The sequence below is a fragment of the Peromyscus leucopus genome, chromosome 4 (assembly GCF_004664715.2).
Source record: "Peromyscus leucopus breed LL Stock chromosome 4, UCI_PerLeu_2.1, whole genome shotgun sequence".
Classification (NCBI taxonomy): domain Eukaryota; kingdom Metazoa; phylum Chordata; class Mammalia; order Rodentia; family Cricetidae; genus Peromyscus; species Peromyscus leucopus.
Genome location: NC_051066.1, coordinates 129,636,003 through 129,660,549, shown reverse-complemented (window position 1 = coordinate 129,660,549; position 24,547 = coordinate 129,636,003). Strand labels below are relative to the sequence as shown.

Here is a 24,547-nt window from a genome sequence, read left to right as displayed (position 1 = left end):
CAGAGGCCAGGCAGAGGTTGGGACAGGTGCATCTGGCCGAGAATGATGCTCCAAGTCCAGAGGAGGGGCCATCTGCTACATCCCCAAATATCCTTGACACAAGGCACAGAGAAGCTTCCAGACACTATGACTGGGACCGGGGTGCCTAGCAGCCAAGGGGGCCAGAGAGCAGCAACAAGGGACAAGCAGACACTGTTGGCACAGAATGACCTCTGTGCGCTGAATCAGGTGGCTGAGCCATCTGGCATCCCTACCATATGATCTAACCTTCCATGCCACACAAAGCCCTGGTGGGGGTGGGCCCACTGCATGGCAGCCAAGATCCCGGGGATGCTGGGCTATGGCCCCTCTGTGTATGCCTCAGGCCTTGCCAGGTATTATGACCTGTCCCCGCAGAGCATGGACCTAAGCAGGTGAGAAACATAACCCAGCCTTGTCGCCTGTAGGGACTCTAACACGGGAGAATATTTATTTTCTTCTCCAGAGCTGTGCAGAGCTAGAAGACAGCTGGGCTTATCCAGAGAGAGGCAGTGTGGGGGCCCCTGGAAGAAGGGCTACGTCCCCTGGGCCTGGCACGGAGTCAGCCAGGGACATGCAGGACCCTATGGGTCCCCTGCCACAGAACAGAGAGAAGAATGGACGCCTCAAAACATGAGGAGGGAGCCCCCCCCCCTTCACAGAGAACACGAGGGCGGCTCCCCAGAGCTTCGGATGCTGCACGAGGCAGGGAGCAGCTGGCATGATGCTTTCTGACTTCTGCGGGGCTGACTCAAGGTCTGGGGGGACGTAGAAGAGCTAGACTGTGCTGGAGAGGCTGACCAGGGCCTCAGCAAGGAGACTGAGGAATGGGGCCTCAGGGAGGTAGACCAGGTGGATTCCAGAACCCTGGAGGCCGAGGCTCCCAGGGAAAGGGAGGAAGGCGAGGCAATAGGTGTGCTGCTGGCTGCCACGTCCGTGAAGATCTGACACCGGATAGACTCCAGCTCTCTCCGGATATCGCTGGCCACCCAGCGGATGTGCCGGCCTTGCTGGTCCAGGACCTTATGCATCAAGAAGTCAGGGTGTTGGATTGGCGTAAGGTCGGTGAAACACAGGCTTTGGTAGATCTGAGGGGAGATCTGGGAACAGAACGGGAGATGAGTGCTCTTTGGAGCTGGTGGTACCAGGGACCAAGAACAGGCTTGCCATGGGGAGCCCTCAGGTCTTCCCATGCCATGTAAATCTCTAGTGCTGCGGCGCTCCTGAAGACCACAGCTGTGGGGCCCACACAGCCCTGAGCAGGCCCACCCTCTCACTGCCCCCTCCCTACACTTGTCTGTGAGGTGAGCCTGGTACCAGAACTCCTCTGCTTTGAAGCAAGGCCATGAGTTGGACCTCAGATGTGGCCTGACACAGAGTCCCTGGATAGACTCCAGGTCTCCCACCAGCACTCCCCAAAGTTGGGCTCCAGAACCCTCTCACACCAACCTCCCCAGTAGGGATGTAGCCTGTGGGAGCTCCCATAATGCCCTAAGGCAGAGAGGAGGGAGAGGCTGAGCAGGGTCTGCACAGGCAAGAGCTGTACAGGATGGAGTCTGGTTGGTTGGCTTTTGTAAGTCCCTGACTCCCCTTTCACCACCTAAGGAGAGCCACCCCCTTCCATATATCCTCCTGTGCACCCGGTACCCACACACTTCACATCTACTTTTTTTTTTTTTTTTTTAAGATTTATTTATTATATATACAGTGTTCTGCCTGCATGTATGCCTGCAGGTCAGAAGAGGGCGCCAGATCTCATTACAGATGGTTGTGAACCACCATGTGGTTGCTGGGAATTGAACTCAGGACCTCTGGAAGAACAACCAGTGTTCTTAACCGCTGAGCCATCTCTCCAGCCCCATGTTTGTTTGTTTTTGTGTTTTTGTTTGTTTGTTTGTTTGTTTGTTTGTTTTTGAGGCAAAGTTTCTCTGTGTAGTTTTGGTGCCTGTCCTGGAACTCACTCTGTAAACAAGGCTGGCCTCGAACTTACAGAGATCCACCTGGCTCTACCTCCCTAGTGCTGGGATTAAAGGCGTGCACCACCACCATCCGGCCCACATCTACTCTTGATCACCTACACTCATGGGTACAGGGGCAGTTAATCTGCTAGTGAGTAGCCAAAGACTATAATGATACCCTGGGGACCACAGACAGGAAAGGCTCGTGGAGGGCCACCCCTCCAGAAGTCCAGTGGTCTGTGTTCCCAGAGACAAGATTTCTGCTGACAGAAAACATGCCAGCCTGACCAGTCTATGCCAGAAACAGAGAACACGGACCGGATGGAGTCTACTGGCCTCAGATGCCCCCACCCCACCCCCTACCCCCCACTCCCCACCCCCCACCCCCCGGCATCTCAGATGCAGCCTCACTCACCTGCTGCTTCATCCAGCCATACTGCACTCTGGTGGACAGGAGTTTGGGGTTCCGCACGTGTACCTTGGGCTTGTAAGCTGCTCCCACGATTTTGCTTGCCTGCAAGAGTCACGGGTGAGAACCGTAGCCAGGAGCGGGGCCCCCCTCCCCTCTCCCCACAGCCCCCACCTGCTTGTTCTTGGCCCATTGGTTCCAGCTCTCCTCGATGTCTTCCACGGAATTCTGTTTGATCCATGGGGATGTGAGGGACATCTGATGGAGCCTGGCCCGCGCCTCAACTTCCTTCTCCGCTTTCCCATGCAGAAACGCCATCAGCGCTGCCTGCTCATGCCGCTGGTACAACAGAGCTTCAGCCAGTTCCTTGCTGTAAGAGGCTTCCTTCACAACATGCGCCTCCCATTTCCCTACCAGCGCTGCCGTCCCCCGGCCCCCCTTCATGCCAGAGGGCCTCCCCTTTCCGGGGCTGAGCCTCTCCAACCCTTGCCTGCCTCCTGCCAGGGCCCAGCACTGTCTGACATGGGCAAGGTCCAGATGCACCGCACCGGCCCAAGATCTGCTGCGTTTTCTTTCATTCGGGCCTCAACTAGACCTCGCCAGGAGGGTATGTGAACATCCCCACCCCAGGGAAGCTCTGTCTTGCCTTGTTTTATAAACCCGCACAACAAGACTGTCCCTCCAAAGAGGAGTACGCCTTGATGAGACAACGGGAGCCATAAAGATTCCATGGGTACCTGGAAATTACATCAAAATCAACTCCACAACCTCTCCTGTAAAGCCTTCCTCAGTTAATCCAGTCAGGTGACCGACCTCCAAACAACATCTCTCCTTGCTACTCCCAACACCTGTCAGATAGACCGCGGCTATGAGTTAACATAGCCGAGATCTCCCCATGTCGACTGTGGCTTCTTTAGGTTACACCGGTGTGTGATGGTACTGGATGAAATCCAAGGCCTTGTCACTAGAGGCTGTGAGCCATATCTCCAGTCATCAATAAAGAAAAAAGAAAAACAGGCTTTTTTTTTTTTTTTGAGACAGGGTCTCTCTAAGTAGCCTTGGTTGTTCTGGAACTCATTGTGTAGATCAGGCTGGATTTGAACTCATAGGGATTCACCTGCCTCTGCCTCCTGACTGCTAGGATGAAAGGTGTGGACCACCATGTCCAGCAATAATAATAAAAAAAAATATTAAGAACTGAAATCATTTGAAGTTTAAGGAATAAGGATGGAGTGGGTGATGTAGAGGGGAAGGAACCCAGAGGAAAGGCAATAGCTGGAGGAACAACCCTCTCTCTCCCATGCATCACACAGCTGTCTGCTCAGGGCTCCCGCCTTGGGCATTGGCATGGGCAACCCCCCTGCCACGTGGTAATGACCTCGGCAGGGGCCACCGCCACGCTGCCGATCTCAATCTAATTTAGGAGCAGGGCTCTTCTGACTGCTGGCTCTTGCCTCTGAGATGGTTAAATGGGGCCACAGGTTGCCTGCAGATCCTAAGCTTCTCACTTAACCCCAGTAAGAGATTTCTGGGGGGCCAGGGAGCCCCATGTGGCTGTAGTAACTCACTGCAGCTCAATGAAGGATCTCTTGAGGGTGGTGTCGGTCAAGTCAGGCTTCTCCTCTATGGCCTCTTCCTGCTCCTGATCGTCAACCATCGAGGCCTCCTGCAGTTTATTCCAAAGATTCAGGCCAAATGTTCCTGTGATATGACCAGACCCTGTTCAGAACCAGGGCTCTCCGAACCCACTGCTTCTGCCCCCCACTCCAAGAGTCGGTGATGGACCCTGTGCTCCATCCACCCCACCCACTCACCCAAACACTGAGTGTCAGCCGTGTGCCAGGCATTGCACTGGCATACAACACATCTCTCCATTTGCCAGTCCTAAGAGGTGCTTGGAGCTTAGGCCTAAGGCATCCTGCACCATGTGTAGGTCGACATGGGAAGAATGCTGTGACAAAGGCCCGGTGACCCCCATTCAGGTTCCCAGCAGCTCACGTGTGAAATGACAAGGGCATAAATTGGGGTAAGATCTGGGGTGGAGCAGAAGACAGAGAAGTCAGCATCCTGTTCTGGTCCTGGCATGGATGACCTGAATTCAGCCCCAAAACTGATGTGGTAGAGAGAGAACCAGTTTCGGTGAATTCTGACTTCCACATGTGTACAGTGGCACAGGCATGCCATGTCATGTAGAAACCACCCCTCCCTGACACATACACAATACATAAATAAAAGCAGGGATTCACCTGCTATGGAATAATGAAATTAAGAAAAAGAAAAGATCCAGGTTGTAAAATCCCATTTTGGAGAAATCACTGAAGAGCTCCAGCAGCAAATAAGAAAGCAACTGTACTGACAAACAGGGAAGACGTTGCAGGAAACACTAGCCGGGAGGTCACCAGCTTCTCCAGGGGTTCCTGATGTGGGTCTCAGCTGTGTGGGAACCAAGCTTGGCCTAGGCAGAAGGATGCTGCTGTGGGGCCAGCTGATCTCCTGCCAGCCCTGCAGCCAATAGGATTGAGGCAGGCAGACCCCTGGGATTTACTGGCCAGCCAGCCTCGTCTAGCTGACAAACACCAGGCCAATGAGAGGATCTGATTCAAAAGACACATGCACTCACATGTGCACACTCATGAACACACACATCACACAAGAATACATCTTAGCAAGCCAAGAAAACAACTAGTGAAAGTCTTTAAACATTGATCTCCTTGGCCAGGACACCAAAAGCACAAATAACAAAGGCAAAAAATAGACAGAGTTCTACAAAAGCGGGATTACATGGAACTAAGAACTTCTGGGTAGGTGAAAGATGACCTATGGAAGGGAAAAACTACTTTACCATATATCCAACACAGGCCAAGCTAACCACTAAAATATGTAACTCAGCAGACTAATAGCAGAAAGACCTGATTTTAAAATGGACAAAGGACTTGATAGACATTTATCCAAATGAGATATGCAAATGGCCAGGAGGATGTAGAAAGATGCTCAGCACCCCTACTAGGGAACAGGAATACACCTCACACTCATTAGTGGGGTTGTTATCAGAAAGGCAGGAAACAGGCATCTCTTTGCATCAGGGAACATGCAGAGAAATCAGAACCCTTGCAGGAACGTAACACTGGGTAACTACTCTAGGAAGCAATGTGGCATTCCTCAAAATTGAAATTGGGACTTGCATTAGATCCAGCTACCCATTTCTGGTTATTCTCCTAAAATAAATGCAAGCATGTGGTTAACATATTTGGGAGGCAGAGACAGGAGAATTGTAAAATTGGGGTCATCTAGCCTACACAGTGAGACCCTCCCACACGCGCACCCGCACGCGCGCGCGCGCGCACACACACACACACACACACACACACACACTGAAAACAGGATCACTTGCCCCGCCCACCCCCACTCTCAGATGTCAGTGCAGCATTATTGCCAGTGGCCAAAACATGTAAACAACCAAAGCATGGATTGACAGACAGATTCAGACAACACGCCTCTAATGGAATGCTCTTCAGCCTTAGATAGAAGGGAGTTCTGGGGCTGGAGAGATGGCTCAGTGGTTAAGAGCACTGACTGCTCTTCCAGGTGACCCAAGTTCAATTCCCAGCACCCAAATGGCAGTTCACAACTATCTATAACTCCAAGATCTGACACCCTCACACAGACGTACATGCAGGCAAAATACCAATGTACATAAGATAAGAATAAATAAATTATTTTTTAAAAAGAAGGGAATTTTGTGACTATGACAATGGGGATGAACCTTGAAAACACAAGGCCCAATGAAATGAGCCAGACACAAGGCAAACTGCATGATCTCATGGCTATATGGAGTCTAAACTAGTCAGGCTGAGAGAAAGCAGAAAGCAGGACTGAGAAGAAGGGAGACGCTGCAGGGTGACAGAGTTCAGGGATCTGAGTAAGTGTAGCTAGAGTGCTGGGACAAGGACAGGCTTTACACTCAGCTGGTGAAAGAACAGTAATTGGGAACCACTTCAAAAGACCACAGGGCAATATCAACTGAAACTGAGGGGAGAACATATTATATATCACATATATCCTTGATTAGGAATCATCTCTAGATACATACCAAACAGGATGCATACATTTGTTTATTTATAAAAAAAAGTTATAAGAGTGTTTATAGGAGTATTATTCTCAATCATGTAAAATAGCTAGAAAAAGTAACAGGAGTTAAGCATGATATTTACTTCACAGCTAGACTGTTTAGAGAAAGAAAACAGAAACAAAGAAAAGCCCACCCCGTGACCCTGTGTGTGTACAATGTGCAAAAACAATCTGAGTTTAGAAACCAGGCCAGGGATAGTGGCCCCCACCTGGGGCCCAGCATTGGAGAAGACAAGACAAAAAGTCCAAGGCCAGCCTGGGCTGTCATCGTGAAATGCTGTCATCAAAAAGACAAACAAGGAGCTGGAGAGATGGCTCAGAGGTTAAGAGCACTGGCTGCTCTTCCAGAGGTTCTGAGTTCAATTCCCAGCAACCACATGGTGGCTCACAACCATCTGTAATGGGATCTGATGCCCTCTTCTGTCATGCAAACATACATGCAAATAGAACACTCATATGCATAAAATATGTAAATAAATAAATCTTTAAAAAAAAAAGACAAACAAACAAATATAGAGTCCAAAGAGATGGCTCAGCTGTTAACGTGCCTGCTGCAGAAGCCTAAAGACTGAGTTCGCATCCTGACCACTCACCCTGAAAGCCAGGACAGCTGTGCACACCTCCATGCTGGGGCAGAGAGACAGGTGAATCCCTAGAACTCACTGCCTAACCCGCCTAACCAAATCAGTGAGCTCCAGGTTCAGTGAGAGACCCTGTCTCAGAAAAGAAGGTGGAGAGAGAGTGAAGAAGACACCCAGTGTTGACCTCTGACCTACACAAGTGAGTGCACACGTGCACATGTACCCACAAACACATTTGCCCAGACCTGTACAGACACCACACCTACACATATACAGGAAAAGAAAACATGTCAGGGCCTGGCGAGCCGGCTCAGTGGTGAAGGCACTTGCCACCAAGCCTGATGGTCGGAGTTCCATCCCAGGGACACAGCAGAAGGGGAGAACCACCTCCCACAGTTGTCCTCTGACCTCTGCATGCATCATGGCATGTGCCTCCCCCAATACATAAATATAATACATAAATTGTAACACACACACACACACACACACACACACACACACACACTCAGCAGCCAAGGCAGAAGTGGGAGGACACCCAGGGGTTTCTGCTTCCCAATGTGGGCTGTACAGATAGATAGATGTACACTCTGGAAATTCAAAATGGAATACTTTGAATTTCTGAGCTTTTCTTTCTATAATACCAGAACTGTGCTTATTTTCTTAAAAGAAAAGAACAGACCTTACCAGATACACAATTTTCTAAAACTCACCAAGACAAGCAAAGCTGGGTGGATGAGTGAATGAATAGAAAGATAGTTGATGGCCAAGCGGACAAGCAGACCAATTCATATCTTGCAAGATTCTCTGAGTAGCTGCAAGACCCTTCTCCCCACGGGGCTTCAGGGTAATGCCAGGGTATGTTCCCTCAGGGACTGGGGCTTCAGGGTAATGCCAGGGTATGTTCCCTCAGGGACTGGGATAGGAAAGGCCATGCTTCGGCAGCACCCATACCTATGTTATCACCAGAAAGTTTCCAAGCCTTGACGTCCCGGTCCGCACCAGCACTAACAACCACCTGGAAGGTGTCCACATACAGGACATCCGACACGCCCTCCGTGTGGCTATTCCAGGTGACCAGAAGTGGTGGGGGAACCAGAGAAATGGTCTGGCCTTCCACAACCTGTAGGGGGCAGTAAAGGATGACTTACACAATGCTATCACATAGACTGCACCTTAGCAGTTACCTAGGACCCAGAGCAGCAGAGCCCAGGGAAGGGCACCTGGACACCAGCCCACGAACTACCTCTGGGCACTTCACATTAACGTGCCACTGATGACCTTTAGTAGGTCTCAGCACTGGCCTCAGGGGCCCCTTGGTTAAGCCACCAGAATCATTTCCCATTTACTCTACATGGACTATCTCGCTGGAACCCACAACCTCACATGCTGTGGAGCATGATCACCACTTTCTGGGAAGAGAGAATCAGAGATATTCGGAAATCAGCCTGAAGCCACAGAGCTGCAAGGTGACAGGACCACAACATAAGCCCACACGTCTTCTAAATCTTCTCAGCAGAGTACCAGAAGGACAAACTGCAAGGGGTGGCTGGGGACATGGACATCACACCACAAAAAAACGTTACACTGTGAGAGGAAGGAAGTTTATATAACTGGGAAGTGACCGTGTGTGTGTGTGTGTGTGTGTAGTGTGTATGTGTGTGTATGGTGTGTAAGGGGGTGTGGTGAGTGTGTGCTGTGTGTATGTGTGTGTGTGATACGTGTGTGTGATATATATGTGTGTGGTGTGTGTGTGTGGTGTGGGGGGGAGAGTGTAGGGAGGTGTGTGGGTGGTGTGTGTGTGTGTGGTGTGTGTGGTGTGTGGGTGTGGTGTGGGTGGTGTGTTATGTGTGTGGTGTGTGTATGTGTGTGTGGTGTGTGTGTGGTGTGGGTGGTGTGTGGGTGTGGTGTGGGTGGTGTGTTATGTGTGTGGTGTGTGTATGTGTGTGTGGTGTGTGTATGTGTGTGTGTGGTGTGTGTGTGTGTATGTGGTGCGTGTATGTGTGTGTGGTGTGTGGTATGTGGTGTGTGTGTGTGTCATGTGCATATGTACATGCATGTTTGCCTGTGTTCAGCCCACATGTATACATGAGCACATGCATGTATATGATGCAGTAGAGGTATGAAGTTGACCTCAGGTGCCCCCCTTGATCTCTCAGGATCTCTTGGTGAACCCAAAGTTTGCCAATCCCAGTTGGTCTAGCCAGCCAGCGTGCCCCAGGGATCCCCAGTCTCTGACCCTAGCCAGCTGTTGGATGGGTTCTGGGGTTCAGACTCCAGTCCTCACACTTGGCAGCAAGTGCTGTATCCATTGAGCCGTCTGGCCAGACCCAACTATTTTGAGATCAAACAAGACTGAGGAAGGAACGTTTATTCTGCTTTATTCAGACTATTGCAAGCTGTAAGGCAACAGTGAAGGGCAGCAGAGAGCTCAGGAACCAACCTAAGCGTGTGTGAAGCCCTGCTGTACAAAAATAGTATCAGAAAGTGTGAGTCAAACACACAGTGGGCCGTCAAAAGACAACCAGCCATCATCACGTGTGAAAGACACACTAAGAAGTTTGACTTTTTATTATTAAGAAATTTTCTATTCATTTTACATATCAACCACAGATCCTCCTCGCCTCCCTACTCCCACCCACCCCCAGCCTCCCCCCCCAATCCACCCCCCCATTCCCACCTCCTCCAAGGCAAGGTCTCCCATGAGGAGTCAGCAGAGCCTGGTACTTTCAGCTGAGGCAGGTCCAAGACCCTCCTCCCTGCACCAAGGCTGCATGCACAAGGTGTCACACCATTAAGCACTAGGCTCCAAAAAGCCTGCTCATGCACCAGGGACGGATCCCGATTCCTAGGAGCCCCCTAAACAGTTCAAGCTAAACAACTGTCTCATGTATCCAGAGGACCTAGTCCAGTCCCAAGGGGGCTCCACAGCTATTGGTCCACAGTTCATGAATTCCCACTAGTTTGGCTGGCCTTCTCTGTATGTTTTCCCATCACGATCTCGATGATCCTTGCTTATAGAATCCCTCCTCTCTCTCTCATGGATTGGACTCCTGGAGCTCAGCCTGGCTCCTGGCCGTGGATGTCTGCATCTGCTTCCATCAGTTACTGGATGGAGGTCCTATGATGACAGTTAGGGTATTCAGCCATCTGATCACCAGAGTAGACCAGTTCAGGCACCCTCTTAGCTATTGCTAGTAGTCTAAGGTGGAGTTATCCTTGTGGATTCCTGGGAACTTCCCTAGAACCCTGTTTCTCCCTATTCCCATGATGTCTTCATTTATCATGGTATCTCTTTACTTGCTCTCCCACTCTGTCCCTGTTCCAGCTCGAACCTCTTGTTCCCTTATGTACTCATCCCCTATCCCTTGTCCTCCATTACCACCTCCCACCCCCAGTTCACCCATATAGATCTCATCTATTTCTCCTTCACTGGGTGATCTATGCGTCCCTCTCAGGGTTCTCCTTGTTAGCCAGCTTCTCTGGAGCTGTGGGTTGCAGTCTGTCTATCCTTTGCTTTACATCTAGCATTCACCAATGAGTGAGTACATACCATGTTTGTCCTTCTGAGTCTGGGTTACCTCACTCAGGACAATATTCTCTAGTTCCATCCATTTGCCTGCAAATTTCATGATATCATTGTTTTTTACTACTGAGTAGTACTCCATTGTGTATATGTGCCACATTTTCTTTATCCATTCTTTGGTTGAGGGGCATCTAGGTTGTCTAGGTTCTGGCTATTATGAATAATGCTGCTATGACATAGTTGAACGTGTGTCCTTGTGGTATGATTGAGTATTCTTGGGTATATGCCCAAGAGTGGTATAGCTGGGTCTTGAGATAGATTGATTCACAATTTTCTGAGAAACCACCATACTGATTTCCAAAATGGCTGTACAAGTTTGCACTCCCACCAACAGTGGAGGAGTGTTCCCCTTGCTCCGCATCCTCTCCAACATAAGCTGTCATCAGTGTTTTTGATCATAGCCATTCTGACAGGTGGAAGATGGTATCTCAGAGTCATTTTGATTTGCATTTTCCTGATGACTAAGGATGTTGAGCAATTCCTTAAATGTCTTTCATGCTGCAAGCCACAAAAATATATGAAGTAGGATTTCAGTTGATTATGACAAGCTAATGCCTGGAAGAAGCCAAGGGCCTTCCAGAGGTCAAGCTGAGGCTCAGGGATTTTTGGTGATATTGGCTTTTGATTATTAGCCATTTCCTACTATGAATTTCTCATGTGCTATTGTAGCTTTTCCATCATTTATTGGGTACCATTTCCCCTCTACTAAAGGAATATTTTAGATAACCTTCTGCGCTGACAGCTATGCACAGTCAGAACCCCAGTTCAAGCTTCCCTGAAATTATCATCATTGGCAGCATCTGGCCAGGTCCATCCCCAGATGGAAGAAAGTACCTTATCAGAGATACCTCTGTACTCTCTAAGAACAGACTTGTGTCCAGACTACCTGTTTGAGAAGGCCTGATGGGTGTGCTAATTAAGCTTAACTTTCTCCTTTCCAAAGTCTTATCTCTAGTTTTAGATATACCCTTAACAATTAATTCAGAACTAAAGGGTTCCAAATTACAGGTACACTGAGCTATGATGGAAGTTGCCTAGCCAAGTTGCTTAGTGATCAAGCACACTCACCAGAAACAGCAGGAGCAGAGATAGTTTGGAGAGATAAGGGTCAAAGGGATAAAAAGGCAGTTTTATTTTCAGAGCAGAGGAGATGGACAGAGAAAAGAAAAGAGAATGGAAGGGCTAGGTGGGTAAGAACTGGAGAGGAACGAACTGAGATGGGGAAGAACTAGATTGGAGGACTAGAAGAGAGTACTAGAGGGATGAGATGGAAGATGAGGAAGAGCCAGATGGGGAAGAACAAAGTGAGGAAGAACAAGATGAGAAAGAAGGAGATGGGAGAGGAGCTAAGATGGGAAAGAACTAGATGGGTGAGAACCTAGACAGGGCAGAACTATGATGAGAGAATTAAGATAGAACTTAGAGAGGACAGCAGATAAATGCAGAAAGAAATCAGACAAGGAAGAGGCTTGGCATGAGAACAGAACTGAAGCTGTGTAGATAGGATCTTATCCCAGAGGAATAAAGTAGACAGACAAAGAGCTTGGTGTACTTAGATTCATTTCCCGAAAATAATTCTCACTGTTCATAGTTTCTCTTCTGAGCCCCCGGGAAGTATATTATTGAGGCTAGCCTTTTAATAATATTCAAGACTTTCAGCCATTTGAGATTCTTCTGTTGAGAATTCTCAGTTTAGATCTGCAGCCCATTTTTTTTTTTTTTTTTAGGTTTTTCAAGACAGGGTTTCTCTGTGTATCTTTGCGCCTTTCCTGGAGCTCACTTGGTAGCCCAGGCTGGCCTCGAACTCACAGAGATCCGCCTGGCTCTGCCTCCCGAGTGCTGGGATTAAAGGCGTGCGCCACCAACGCCCGGCCTGCAGCCCATTTTTTAATTGGATTGTTCAGTATTTTGATGTCTAGCTTTTTGAATTCTTTATATATTTTGGAGATCAGCCCTCTGTCAGATGTGGGTTTGGTGAAGATCTTTTTCCATTCTGTAGGCTGTTGTTCAGTCTTATTGACCATGTATTTTGCCCTATAAAGCCTCTCAGTTTCAGGAGGTCCCATTTATTAATTGTTGCTCTGAGTGTTTGTGTTACTGGTGTTATATTTAGGAAATGGTCTCCTGTGCGAATGTGTTTAAGACTACTTCCTACTTTCTCTTCTATCAAGTTCAGTGTAACTGGATTTATGTTGAGGTCTTTGATCTGCTTGGACTTGAGTTTTGTACATGGAAACAGATATGGATCTATTTGCAATCTTCTACATGTTGACATCCAGTTATGCCAGCACCATTTATTGAAGATGCTTTCTTTTTTCCATTGTACAGTTTTGGCTTCTTTGTCAAAAAGCAGGTGTTCATACATGTGCAGATTAATGTCAGGGTCTTCAATCTGGTTCCATTGGTCCACATGTTGGTTTTTATGCCAGTACCAGCTGTTTTTATTACTATAGCTCTATAGCAGAGCTTGAGATCAGGGATCATAATGCCTCCAGAGGTGGTTTTTGTTGTACAGGATTCTTTTAGCTATCTTGGTTTTTTTGTTTTGTTTTGTTTTTGTTTTTCCATATGAAGTTGAGTATTGTTCTTTCCAAGTCTGTGAAGAATTGTATTGGGATTTTGATGGAAATTGCATTGAATCTGTAGATTGCTTTTGGTAAGATTGCTATTTTTACTATGTTAATCTTACCTATCCATGAGCATGGAAGAACTTTCCATTTTCTGTTATCTTCTTCAATTTCTTTTTTCGGAGACTTAAAGTTCTTATCATACAGGTCTTTCACTTGCTTAGAGTTACCCCAAGGTATTTTATATTATTTGTGGCTATTGTAAAGGGTAGTGTTTCTCTGATTTCTTTCTCAGCCTGTTTGTCATTTGTATATAAGAGGGCTACTTTTTTTTTTTAAATTAATCTTGTATCCTGCCACATTACTGAATGTGTTTATCAGTTGTCAGAGTTCCCTGGTAGAATTTTTGGGGTCACTTATGTATACTATCATATGGTTTCCAAATAGCAAAACTTTGACTTCTTCCTTACAAATTTGTATCCCCTTGATCTCCTTTTATTGTCTTATTGCTCTAGATAGAACTTCAAGTACTATATTGAATAAATATGGGGAGAGTGGACAGCCTTGTCTTGTTCCTGATTTTAGTGGAATCACATTGAGTTTCTCTCCATTTAATTTGATGTTGGCTGTCAGCTTGCTGTAAATTGCCTTTATTATGTTTAGGTATATTCCTTGTATTCCTGATATCTCTAGGACCTTTATTATGAAGGGGTGTTGAATTTTGTCAAAGGCTTTTTCAGCATCTAATGAGATAATCATGTGGTTTTTTTTTTTCTTTCAGTTTGTTTATATAGTGTATTACATTGACAGATTTTCATATGTTGAACCATCCTTGCATCCCTGGAATGAAGCCTACTTGATCATGGTGGATAATTTTTTTGATATGTTCTTAGTTTCGGATTGTCAATATTTTATTGAGTATTTTATATCAATGTTCAAGAAGGAGATTGTAGATGTAACCAACCGTCTTATTAAATAAGAAACACAGCCGGGCGGTGGTGGCGCACGCCTTTAATCCCAGCACTTGGGAGGCAGAGCCAGGCGGATCTCTGCGAGTTCGAGGCCAGCCTGGGCTACCAAGTGAGTCCCAGGAAAGGCACAAAGCTACACAGAGCTGTCTCGAAAAACCAAAAAAGAAAGAAAGAAAGAAAGAAAGAAAGAAAGAAAGAAAGAAAGAAAGAAAGAAAGAAAGAAAGAAAGAAAGAAAGAAAGAAAGAAAGAAAGAAAGAAACACAGAACCAATGTAAAAGAGAAAGCCAAGGGGTCAGAGCTCAGAGCTAAAATCTTACCCTTCCTCCTGCAGTGCTCCTAACTCTCCGAAAGAGCCTACTTCCTGTGTATATGTCTTTAAATAGTCTTTCTGTTCTGCCTTCTCATTGGTTGTAAACCCAAACACATGACTGCCTCGTCACTGCCTGTAAGTACAGCCCTCCAGGTCTTAAAGGTGTATGTCTCCAATGCTGGCTGTATCCCTGAACACACAGAGATCTATGGGATTAAAGGCATGCGCCACCATGGCCACGCTCTTTCTATGGCTCTAATAGCTCTGACCCCTGGGGAACCGCAGGAGGAAGGGTAAGATTTTAGCTCTGAGCTCTGATCTCTTCTTGACTTTCTCTTTTACATTGGTTCTGTGTTTCTTATTTAATAAGACGGTTGGTTACATCTACAGGAGATTGGTCTGTAATTCTTTCTTTGTTGCATCTTTGTGTGGTTTGGGTATCAGGGTAACTGTAGCCTCATAAAAAGAGTTTGGTAGTGTTCCTTCTGTTTCTATTGTGTAGAACAATTTGAAGAGTATTGGTATTAGCTCTTCTTTGAAAATCTGGTAGAATTCTACACTGAAACCATCTGGTCCTGGGCTTTTTTTTTGATTGGGAGACTTTTAATGACTGTTTTTAATCCCTTAGGGGTTGTTGGTCTTTTTAAATAGTTTATCTAGTCTTTATTTAACTTTGGTATGTGGTACCTATCCAGAAAATTGTCCTTTTCTTTCAGATTTTCCAATTTTGTGGAGTACAGGTTTTTGAAGTATGACCTGATAATTCTCTGGATTTCCTCATTGTCTGTTGTTATATCTCTCTTTTCATTATGATTTTGTCAATTTGGATGCTCTCTCTCTCTCTCTCTCTCTCTCTCTCTCTCTCTCTCTCTCTCTCTCTCTCTCTCTGCCTTTTGGTTAATTTGGATAAAAGCTTGTCTATCTTGTTGATTTTCTCAAAGAACCAACTCTTTGTTTCATTGATTCTTTGTATTCTCTGTTTCTATTTTATTGACTTTAGCCCTCAATTTGATTATTTCCTGGCATCTATTCCTCCTGGGTGAGTTTGCTTCTTTTTGTTCTAGAGCTTTCAGGTGTGCTGTTAAGTCACTAGTGTGAGATTTCTCCATCTTCTTTATGTGAGCATTTAGTGCTATGAATTTTTCTTTTAGCACTGCTTTCATAGTATGCCATATGTTTGGGTATGTTGTACTTTCATTTTCATTGAATTTTAGGAAATCTTTAATTTCTTTCTTATTTCTTCCTTGACCCATTGGTGATTCAGTTGGGCATTATTCAGTTTCCATGTGATTGCAGGCTTTCTGTAATTTTTGTTGTTGTTGAAATCTAACTTTAAGCCGTGGTGGTCCAATAAAATACAGAAGGTTATTCCAATTTTTTGGTAGCTGTTGAGATTTGCATGTGGTCAATTTTAGAGAAAGTTCCATGGGGTGCTGAGAAAGTATATTCTTTTGTGTTAGAGTGGAATGTTTTATAGATATCTATTAAGTCCACTTGACTCATAATGTCTGTTAGTTCCCTTATTTTTCTGTTAAGTTTCTGTCCGGCAGACCTATCCATGGTGAGAGTGGGGTGTTGAAGTCTTCCACTACCAGTGTATGGGGTTTGATGTGTGATTTAAGCTTTAGTAATGTTGTTGTTGTTGTTGTTGTTGTTGTCGTCGCTGTTGTTGTTGTTGTTGTTGTTTTACAAATGTGGGTGCCCTTGTATTTGGGGCATAAATGTTCAGAGTTGAGATTTCATCTTGGTGGATTTTCCCTGTGATAAATATGTAATGTCCTTCCTGATCTCTTCCAATTGATTTTAGTTTAAAATCTATTTTATTGGATATTAGGATTGCTACACCAGCTTGCTTCTTGAGTCCATTTGATTAGAAAGTCTTTTCCCAGCCTTTTACTCTGAGTTAGTGTCTGTCTTTGAAGTTGAGGTGTGTTTCTTGCATGCAGCAGAAGGATGGATCCTGTTTCCGTATCCATTCTGTTAACCTGTGTCTTTTTATAAGGTAATTGAGACTATTGATATTAATGGATATTAATGACCAGTGATTGTTAATTCCTGTTATTTTTTTGGTGGTAGTGTTGTGTGTTTCCCTTCTCTGATATTTGTTGGTGTGAGACTATCTATTGCCTGTGTTTTCATGGGTGTATCTAACTTCCTTAGGTTGGATTTTTTTCCTTCTAGTGTTTTCTATAGGGCTGGATTTATGGATAGGTATTGTTTAAATCTCGTTTTATCATGGAACATTTTGTTTACTCCATCTGTGGTGATTGAAAGTTTTGCTGATTATAATAGTCTAGGTTGGCATCCATGGTCTCTTAGTGTCTGCATAACATCTGTCCAGGGCCTTCTGGCTTTCAGAGTCTCCATTGAGAAGTTGGGTGTTATTTTGATGGGTCTGCCTTTATATGTTACTTGGTCTTTTTCTTTTGTAGCTCTTAATATTTTTTTCTTTATTCTGTATGTTTAGTGGTTTGATTATTATGTAGAGAGGGGACTTTTTTTTTTTGATCCAGTCTATTTGGATCAAAAGCTTCTTGTATCTTCATAGGCATTTCCTTCTTTAGGTTGGGAAAGTTTTCTTCTATGATTTTGTTGAACATATTTTCTGTGCCTTTGAGCTGGTATTCATCTCCTTCTTCTATCCCTTTTATTCTTAGGTTTGGTCTTTTCATGGTGCCCCAAATTTCCTGGTTGTTTTGTGTTAACATCAGATGCTCCTCATGTACTGACTCTGTGAGGGGCCACTTCCCAGCAGACATGGGTACAGTGCAATTTCTTCATGCTAAAACTAGTTATCTGAGCATAATATACTTTCTCGGAGAGCCAAAAGGTACATAAAGCAACTGCATGCCGTGCCGTGTAGCCATGTAAACCCAAAACTACGAGGCCGAGGCAGGAGGATGGTGACTTGAAGGCCAGCTTGGGATACACAGCTAGATCTCAAAATAATTATGATTGCAAGATGGATAATAAAATTGCAAATATATGGAACCCTTTGGCCTAGTACCCCACTTTTGGGAATGTATCCTTCAGACACACTAACTAACACACATGTGAAATAGCACTCACTACTAAGATTCACTTTTAAGATTAAGACAAAGCCATTTTCCCCTTGAAAGGAATTTGTTAATAGCATAGCCTGTGGCTTACTATACAGCTCTAGAAAGATTCCCGAAATGCATTCTGGAGTGAGAACAGCAAGAGAAGTGCTGCCACACCTTCAGGTAAAAATTACTGTCCACATGTACACTCACATCAGTGCACACTCACGTCAGTGCACACTCACATCAACCAACACCAGAATAGCCAGAAACCACTCACAGTGGCCACTTCAGGGAAGAATTGTGCCTCACAAGTTGCCTGGGCACTTTTAAAACTTTCATATATGTATAATGCACACATAAAAAAAGCTATATGTATAATAAATGTATTTAAACATGTATATACAAACTAAACACAAATGTATAATCAGACCCACATAATGAGTCATAATACTGTCAGCCCCGACACCACATCAAGATTTCTCCCAGCCATTCCCCACCCCAGCAAGAGTTATCACTTCTGACAGGAGGCAGGCTCATTTTTTTCTACTGTTAATGCTTCATATAAAGAGAACAAACATACACAGTGTACACGCTTCGGGGTCTGACTTGGCTTAATTTTCTCAAGAGTCACTAATTTTGAGTAGATGTGATCAGTTACTGCTCTGTGTATGAAATCCACAGTGTGGCTCCAGCCCAGGCTGATGAGTGTGTGGATGTTTTCAGTGTGGAGCCATTATCAATGGTAATTCTCTCAGCCTTCTTCCTATGTTTTACGTGCCCTTCTGGGTGTAAACCTAGACTGGAGCTGCCAGGCGGAAGGGCATACACACTCAGGTTAGGTAGCTATTGTCAAATAATCCCCCAAAGAGACTCTACTAATTGCCAGTGCCTGCCCCCGGTGGCTGTTCCACTTGGTCTGAATCCCTGCAGACTTTGGCTTGTGCCTTTAGGTTTCAGTCAGCCTAGTGATGATGTCGTGACGTCACTCTGTCGCTCCCATTTATTTTTTTCTGGGTAACTAAAGGAACAACACTTGATTTTTGTGAGGCCCTGGGACAAAACACCAAGTCCTCTGAATCGTGTAAAAGTGTTGACTACTCAAAAGAGTATATAATATTTCAATTTTAAACTCAGGACTCTAGGGTCCTCACTGCAAAGATCAACATGTGGGGAGGGGATGGTGAGCACGTATCTGTGTATACATGTGCAGTGACGACCTGTGAGCATACTTGGCCCTTGTCACCGGTGGTGATGATGACATCTGACTGACAGATTTTTCCACATAGGCCCAACATCATGAAGGGAGCATGAAGACTCATGATGCTCACGGAAAACCACAGTCCTGGCTCCTTAGTGGAACTTCCCCAAGCAACCCTCCTGCCATCTTCCTACCTCCGTCTCCTTCTGGGGGATGTAGTTCAGGGAGCAGGCCTGGAGTTGTTTAGGAATTAAGAACCGGAACTTATTCTTTGTTTCAGTGGAGATCTTGATCCCACTGGATTGGAGTCTCTGGCCAACATAGAAGCAGTAATCCTTGATGTCCCAGACCTAGGTACAAAGTGTGAGTTAGTGTCCCTGGCCCCAACCCCAGAGCATGCTGTGGGTTCTTCCCACACTCTTCCTCTGAGGTAAATAACTACTCACGACAGAGGGGCCACAGGGTCTTCTAAGCCAGACCCCCTTGGTTAACAGGCAGAGAGGCTTTGAGGAGCTTAGATGGACAAGGCACTCGTGCCTCATGTCTCACAGAGTCAACTATGAGACAGCTGTTGACAGATGAGACACATGGCTGGCAGGTGTGGGAGTTGTGGGGTGACAAGGATGGATAATAGGATCCACTGGCGGGGGGAGCTTGGAGGGACCTTTGCAACAAGCCCTGATTCATTTCACTGACCATGGCAGATCAGGAGACTCCTAAATAAGTTATCTTGCCCCTACCCACCTCCTCCAGTGAAACCAGTCAGTACCCAATGGGAGCAGGAGGTAGCCAAGGGCCGGGAGCAGCACAGGGACGGCCAGAAGCTGGGGTGGCTCCAGTCCTTCCTCACCTTGATCTTTCCTTTACTATCCCCTGTGATGAGGATCCAGTCGTTTTCATCGGTGGCCATGGCACCCACAAGAACATTCTCATCCTCTTCAGGGTCCACGGAGAACTTTCCCAGCAGACCTCCATTCCCATGGACAGACCAGGCGTAGATAAAGCCGTCAATGCAGCTGCTCAGCATAGCAGCTGTGTGTGGCAGGCGAGGCCTGGTCTGCAAAAAAATGATCTGCACAAGAGAGGTGGGCTTGGCTCAGCAGTGGCTTCGTATGGCCATTGGCACACATTGCTAACGGATCCAGACAAGTCACTACACCCAAACGGTGCCCCAGTCTCCCAAGAGGCTCCTTGCTTCCTGGCACGAATTGAGGAACAACACACTGGTCTGTGAGGTATTTGAGCTATTAAGGCAGGGAATGGTATCTTGTTGTTGCTGTGAATCACTGCCCTCAGTATCTACAGTGGCTCCTGATACCACAGTATGTGACCAGCAAATGTTTAATGAAAAAAGACACATAAGTTTGCCTCACTCATCTCAAGCTTTCCAAGTCCTATTACTCTCTCAATGTGACATGGAGAAATAACTCTTTCTCTCTTAAATGCATTTACAGCAAAATGTCCATGTGAAGGTCAGAGGACAAGCACGTTTGCCCACTGGGCCATCCCACCAGCCCAGCACCTTGAACTTTTTAACCTACTTTAGAAACTAGCAATATCATCTTACTATAGTGGAAACTTTATTAAGTCTTCTAAGGAGAAACCTAATTAAGAATTAGTTTCTAGCTGGGCATGGTGGCACATCCCTTTAATCCCAGCACTCGGGAGACAGAGACAGGTAGATCTCTGTGAGTTTGAGGTCAGCCTGGTCTACAGAGTGAGTTCCAGGACAGTCTGAGCTATATAGTGAGACCCTATCTCAAAAAAAAAAAGATTTAGTTTCTAAAAGAAGGTAATTACTATTCCTATTCTAAGCTGGCCTTTTTATTAAAAGTGGTTTATTTATTCTTTGACAATTTCATACATGAATAGAGTGCATTTTGATCACATTCATACACACCCCAATTCCTCTCTCTTATGCTCCCCCCACTCCTTCTGGACCCCTTCTACTTCCCAACACACCTCCTTCCTACTTTTATATTTTTTTAAGATAGCCCACTGAAGCCAGGTGTGATGGCACACACTCTCAGGAGGCAGAGGCAGGCCAGCCAGAGCTACATAGAGAAATGCCACAGGGAGAGATGGGAGGAGACAGAAAGAGATAACCCATTGAGTGAAATTGAGGTTTCTTGCATGTCTATGGGTGTGAGGTTATTTACTGACCAGTGCCAAAAGTCTTGAGTATCCTGTTTATCATGGAAGTCCTAAACAAGATGTTCAGCCCTCTTCCCATTGATTCAGGTGCCAGGATCAAAAGAAACAGAAATCCTTTAGACCCTGAATCTGAGGGCAATGGTGAATTCTATCGAACATTTAAGGAATTAGCAATACCAGTCCTTCTCAAACCTCACAGAAGAAGAGGATAAGAATGAGAAGGCTGGAGAAGAAGAGGCAGGAATGTTTCCAAATGCACTCTATGAAGCCAGTATTACTCTGGTACCAACACCAGACAAAACTCCACAAGAAAGCTACAACCATATAGCTCTAGTAAACACTGATGGGAAAAAAAGAACCCTCGACAAAATATTAGCAAACTAAATTCAGCAGCATGTTAAAAGGGTAATACACCATGACCAGATGAGATTTATTCCTGAAATTGAAGGATAATTCCACAGTCAAAAAAAACCAACCAGCATACTGGGGTACAGCTCAGTGGTAGATCATATGCATATATGAGGACCTAAATTTAGACAATAAATCAAATTTTACATTAACAGAGGAAGGAGAAAACACACACTTATCTCACATGATTCATTACACATTGATTCAGAAAAAGCACCTGAAAAAAAAATTGACATCCTTTTATCATGAAAATACTGAGCAAACGATGAATGGAGAATAGTTTTCTGGAAGGAGGAAGGCATTTTCTTCAGTGGTGTAGCCCCTGGCAGGGTGTCCTATAAGCAGACTCACCCTGCTTCTGTACACAACCCTAAGGAAACTCACTAGGTGCAAAGTTAAGACATGGAAAAAAAACAGCAATTGAACAAACATGGAGAATGACCAACAAAGTTGCCAGGACCAACAAAACCCTCTCAATAATAATAATGACCCCACCATTTCCCAGGAACTTGGGTATGGACCTGGCCATTTCCCATCCACATGGCCAGTATTTAATTAAAGCTTGCCTCAAATTTGGCTTTAAAAAAAAAAGCAAATAAATAAATAAAATAAATTTTAAAAAAATAATAATAATAATGACCCTAAGTGTAGTCTTGGGCTGGAGAGATGGCTCAGCAGCTAAGAGCACTTACTGTTCTTCCCAAGCTCAGTTCCCAGCATCTACATCAGGTGGCTCAGAGCTGTCTGTAACTCCAGCTCCAGGGGATCAGGAAGACACCTTTCCTGGCCTGTGCAGGCATACACACAAGAAGCATACATTCACACAAACACATATACATTAATAAGAAAATAAAAATCAATAAAAATGTAAATAGTATTAACTTTCCAATTAAATTAGGTTAAAAACAATTGTAGAAGTCCCTCACCTCCTTTCTTAAATTTATTCCTAGATAATTTTTGAAGCTACTGTAAATTAGATATTTTTCTTAATTTATTTCTTAGGAAATTTCTTATTGATATGTGTGCATGCATGTGTGCTACTGAGAATAGTTTTGAATTTTATTCATATGTTCATGTAATATGTATGAGTATGGTGCATGCATGCCACCACACATATGTGGAGGTCAGAGGACAACTTTCTGGAGTTGGTTGTCTCCTTCCTCCCTAGATTTGGGGAACTAACTAAAAAAAAAGCCATTAGGTTTGCACAGGGAGTGCTTTTATCCGGTAAGTCATCTCATCAATCTACTACTGAATTTTTAATGCTGATTTTGTACCCTGAAATTTTATTCAAAGTGCCAGATCTGTACGTTTTCAATGACTGCTCTCCATAGTCAGGCACCTACACCTCAGGGGAGATGACTGGCTGTCTCCAGATGAAAGGAAATGAAAAAATTTAAAGTTTATGCAAGTTCAGGGACAGAGAGGTGACTCAGCAGGTAAGAGCACTGGCTGTTCTTTCAGAGGACCCAAGTTCAATTCCCAGCACCCACATGGCAGCTCACAATTATCTATAACTCCAGTTCCAGAGGATCTAACACCCTCACACAGACACAACAACAATGCTCAGAAAAAAAATAAAAATAAATAAGTCATTTAAAAATAAAATGTATGCAAGTTATAAAGGTCTGAGGAAGTGATTTAAGACTTGTAAAAATGAGATTTAGATATAACACCAACAGCACAGACCCTGAGCACAACAATTAATAAATGGGACCTCTCAAAATTGAGAAGCTTTTGCAGGGTGAAAGACACCATCAATAAGACAAAAAGACAGCCAACAGAATGGGAAAAGATCTTCATGAACCCCACATCTGACAGAGGATTGATCTCCACAGTATATAAAGAACTCAAGAAACTAGACATCAAAATACTAAACAGTCCAATTAAAAAATGGGCTAAAGAGCTAAACAGAGAATTCACAAAACAAGAATCACAAATGGCTGAAAGACATTTAAAGAAATGCTCAACATCCTTAATCATCAGAGAAATTCAAATCAAAATGACTCTGAGATACCACCTTACACCTGTCAGAATGGCTATGATCAAAAACACTAATGACAGTCAATGTTGGAGAGGATGTGGAGCAAAGGGAACACTCTTCCACTGTTGGTGGGAATGCAAGCTTGTACAACCACTATGGGAATCAGTATGGTGGTTTCTCAGAAAATTAGGAATCAAACTACCTCAAGACCCAGCCATCCCACTCTTGGGCATATACCCAAGGAATGCTGATTCATACCATAAAGATACACGCTCAGCTATGTTCACAGCAGCACTATTTGTAATAGCCAGAACATGGAAACAACCTAGATGCCCGTCAATGGAAGAATGGATGAAAAAATGTGGTACATATACACAATGGAGTACTGCTCAGCAGAGAAAAACAATGAAAGCATGAAATTTGCAGGCAAATGGATGGAACTAGAAAAAATCATCCTGAGTGAGGTGACCCAAACCCAGAAAGACAGTCATGGTATGTACTCACTCATAAGTGGATTCTAGATATAAAATAAAGAACAATCAGACTACAACCCACAGAACCATGGAGGCTATATATATAACATGGAGGTCCCTAGGACGACTGTGGCTTATAATAAATTTTGGTTTTTCTCAATTACTGAGCAAACCTCAATGAAACATCTCACTATTAAGATAAGAATACATACTCTATCAAGCTGATAATAAAAAATTAATTAACTAATTAATTTTAAACAATAAAAAATAAAGAAAAATTTGAATATTAAACAAACAAACAAACATTTTACTAAAGTTAAAAAAAGGGAGAACTAGGGACTCATCATTCCTCTCCACATTCTATTCTTTCCCTTGTTTTATATATTTTAAAATTTTTTATCGGTGGATTCTGCTGGAGTTTATCGGTGGATTCTGCTGGAGGATCCAATGCAGATAAGCACTGGAGGGCTTCTGTTGCAAATCACCCTCTGGAGCGATGGAAGGATCTTTCTACTAGCACGTGGAGGAGACCCAATCTAGTGTTGGTGTGGCCCCGAAGTTTGGCTTATGTCTTTTCTCAGGACAATGAGGTTCCTCTTTGGATTCCTGAGCACTCAACGCACCCTGTGGCTGCTGCTGAACCCCAACATGACAGAGACCTAATGGGTCTTCATGAAAAAATCTACCCTTCTGATGACAATGGAGATTGAGAGCCCAATATGGCCAGCTGGCTATTGATAAGATAGGACCTCTGTTGGTC

At 44.8% G+C, this 24,547-nt stretch overlaps 1 protein-coding gene across 5 annotated transcripts in view; it reads right to left on the bottom strand.

Moving 5' to 3' along the window:
• Positions 1-445: 445 nt before the first annotated feature.
• Efcab8 (EF-hand calcium binding domain 8) overlaps positions 446-24,547 on the bottom strand; it is a 76,278-nt gene continuing 52,176 nt past the window's right edge. For 4 of the 5 annotated variants that reach the window (XM_037205321.1, XM_037205324.1, XM_037205322.1 and 1 more), the window contains 7 exons: positions 19,619-19,840; positions 18,963-19,118; positions 8,046-8,214; positions 3,954-4,086; positions 2,560-2,755; positions 2,392-2,490; positions 675-1,118 (listed from right to left, as the gene is read on the bottom strand). In XM_037205321.1, the coding sequence (XP_037061216.1) occupies positions 675-1,118; positions 2,392-2,490; positions 2,560-2,755; positions 3,954-4,086; positions 8,046-8,214; positions 18,963-19,118; positions 19,619-19,840 (1,419 nt within the window). Of the gene's footprint in view, positions 1,119-2,391; positions 2,491-2,559; positions 2,756-3,953; positions 4,087-8,045; positions 8,215-18,962; positions 19,119-19,618; positions 19,841-24,547 lie in introns of all 5 variants that reach the window. The other variant, XM_037205320.1, reaches the window with a different exon arrangement.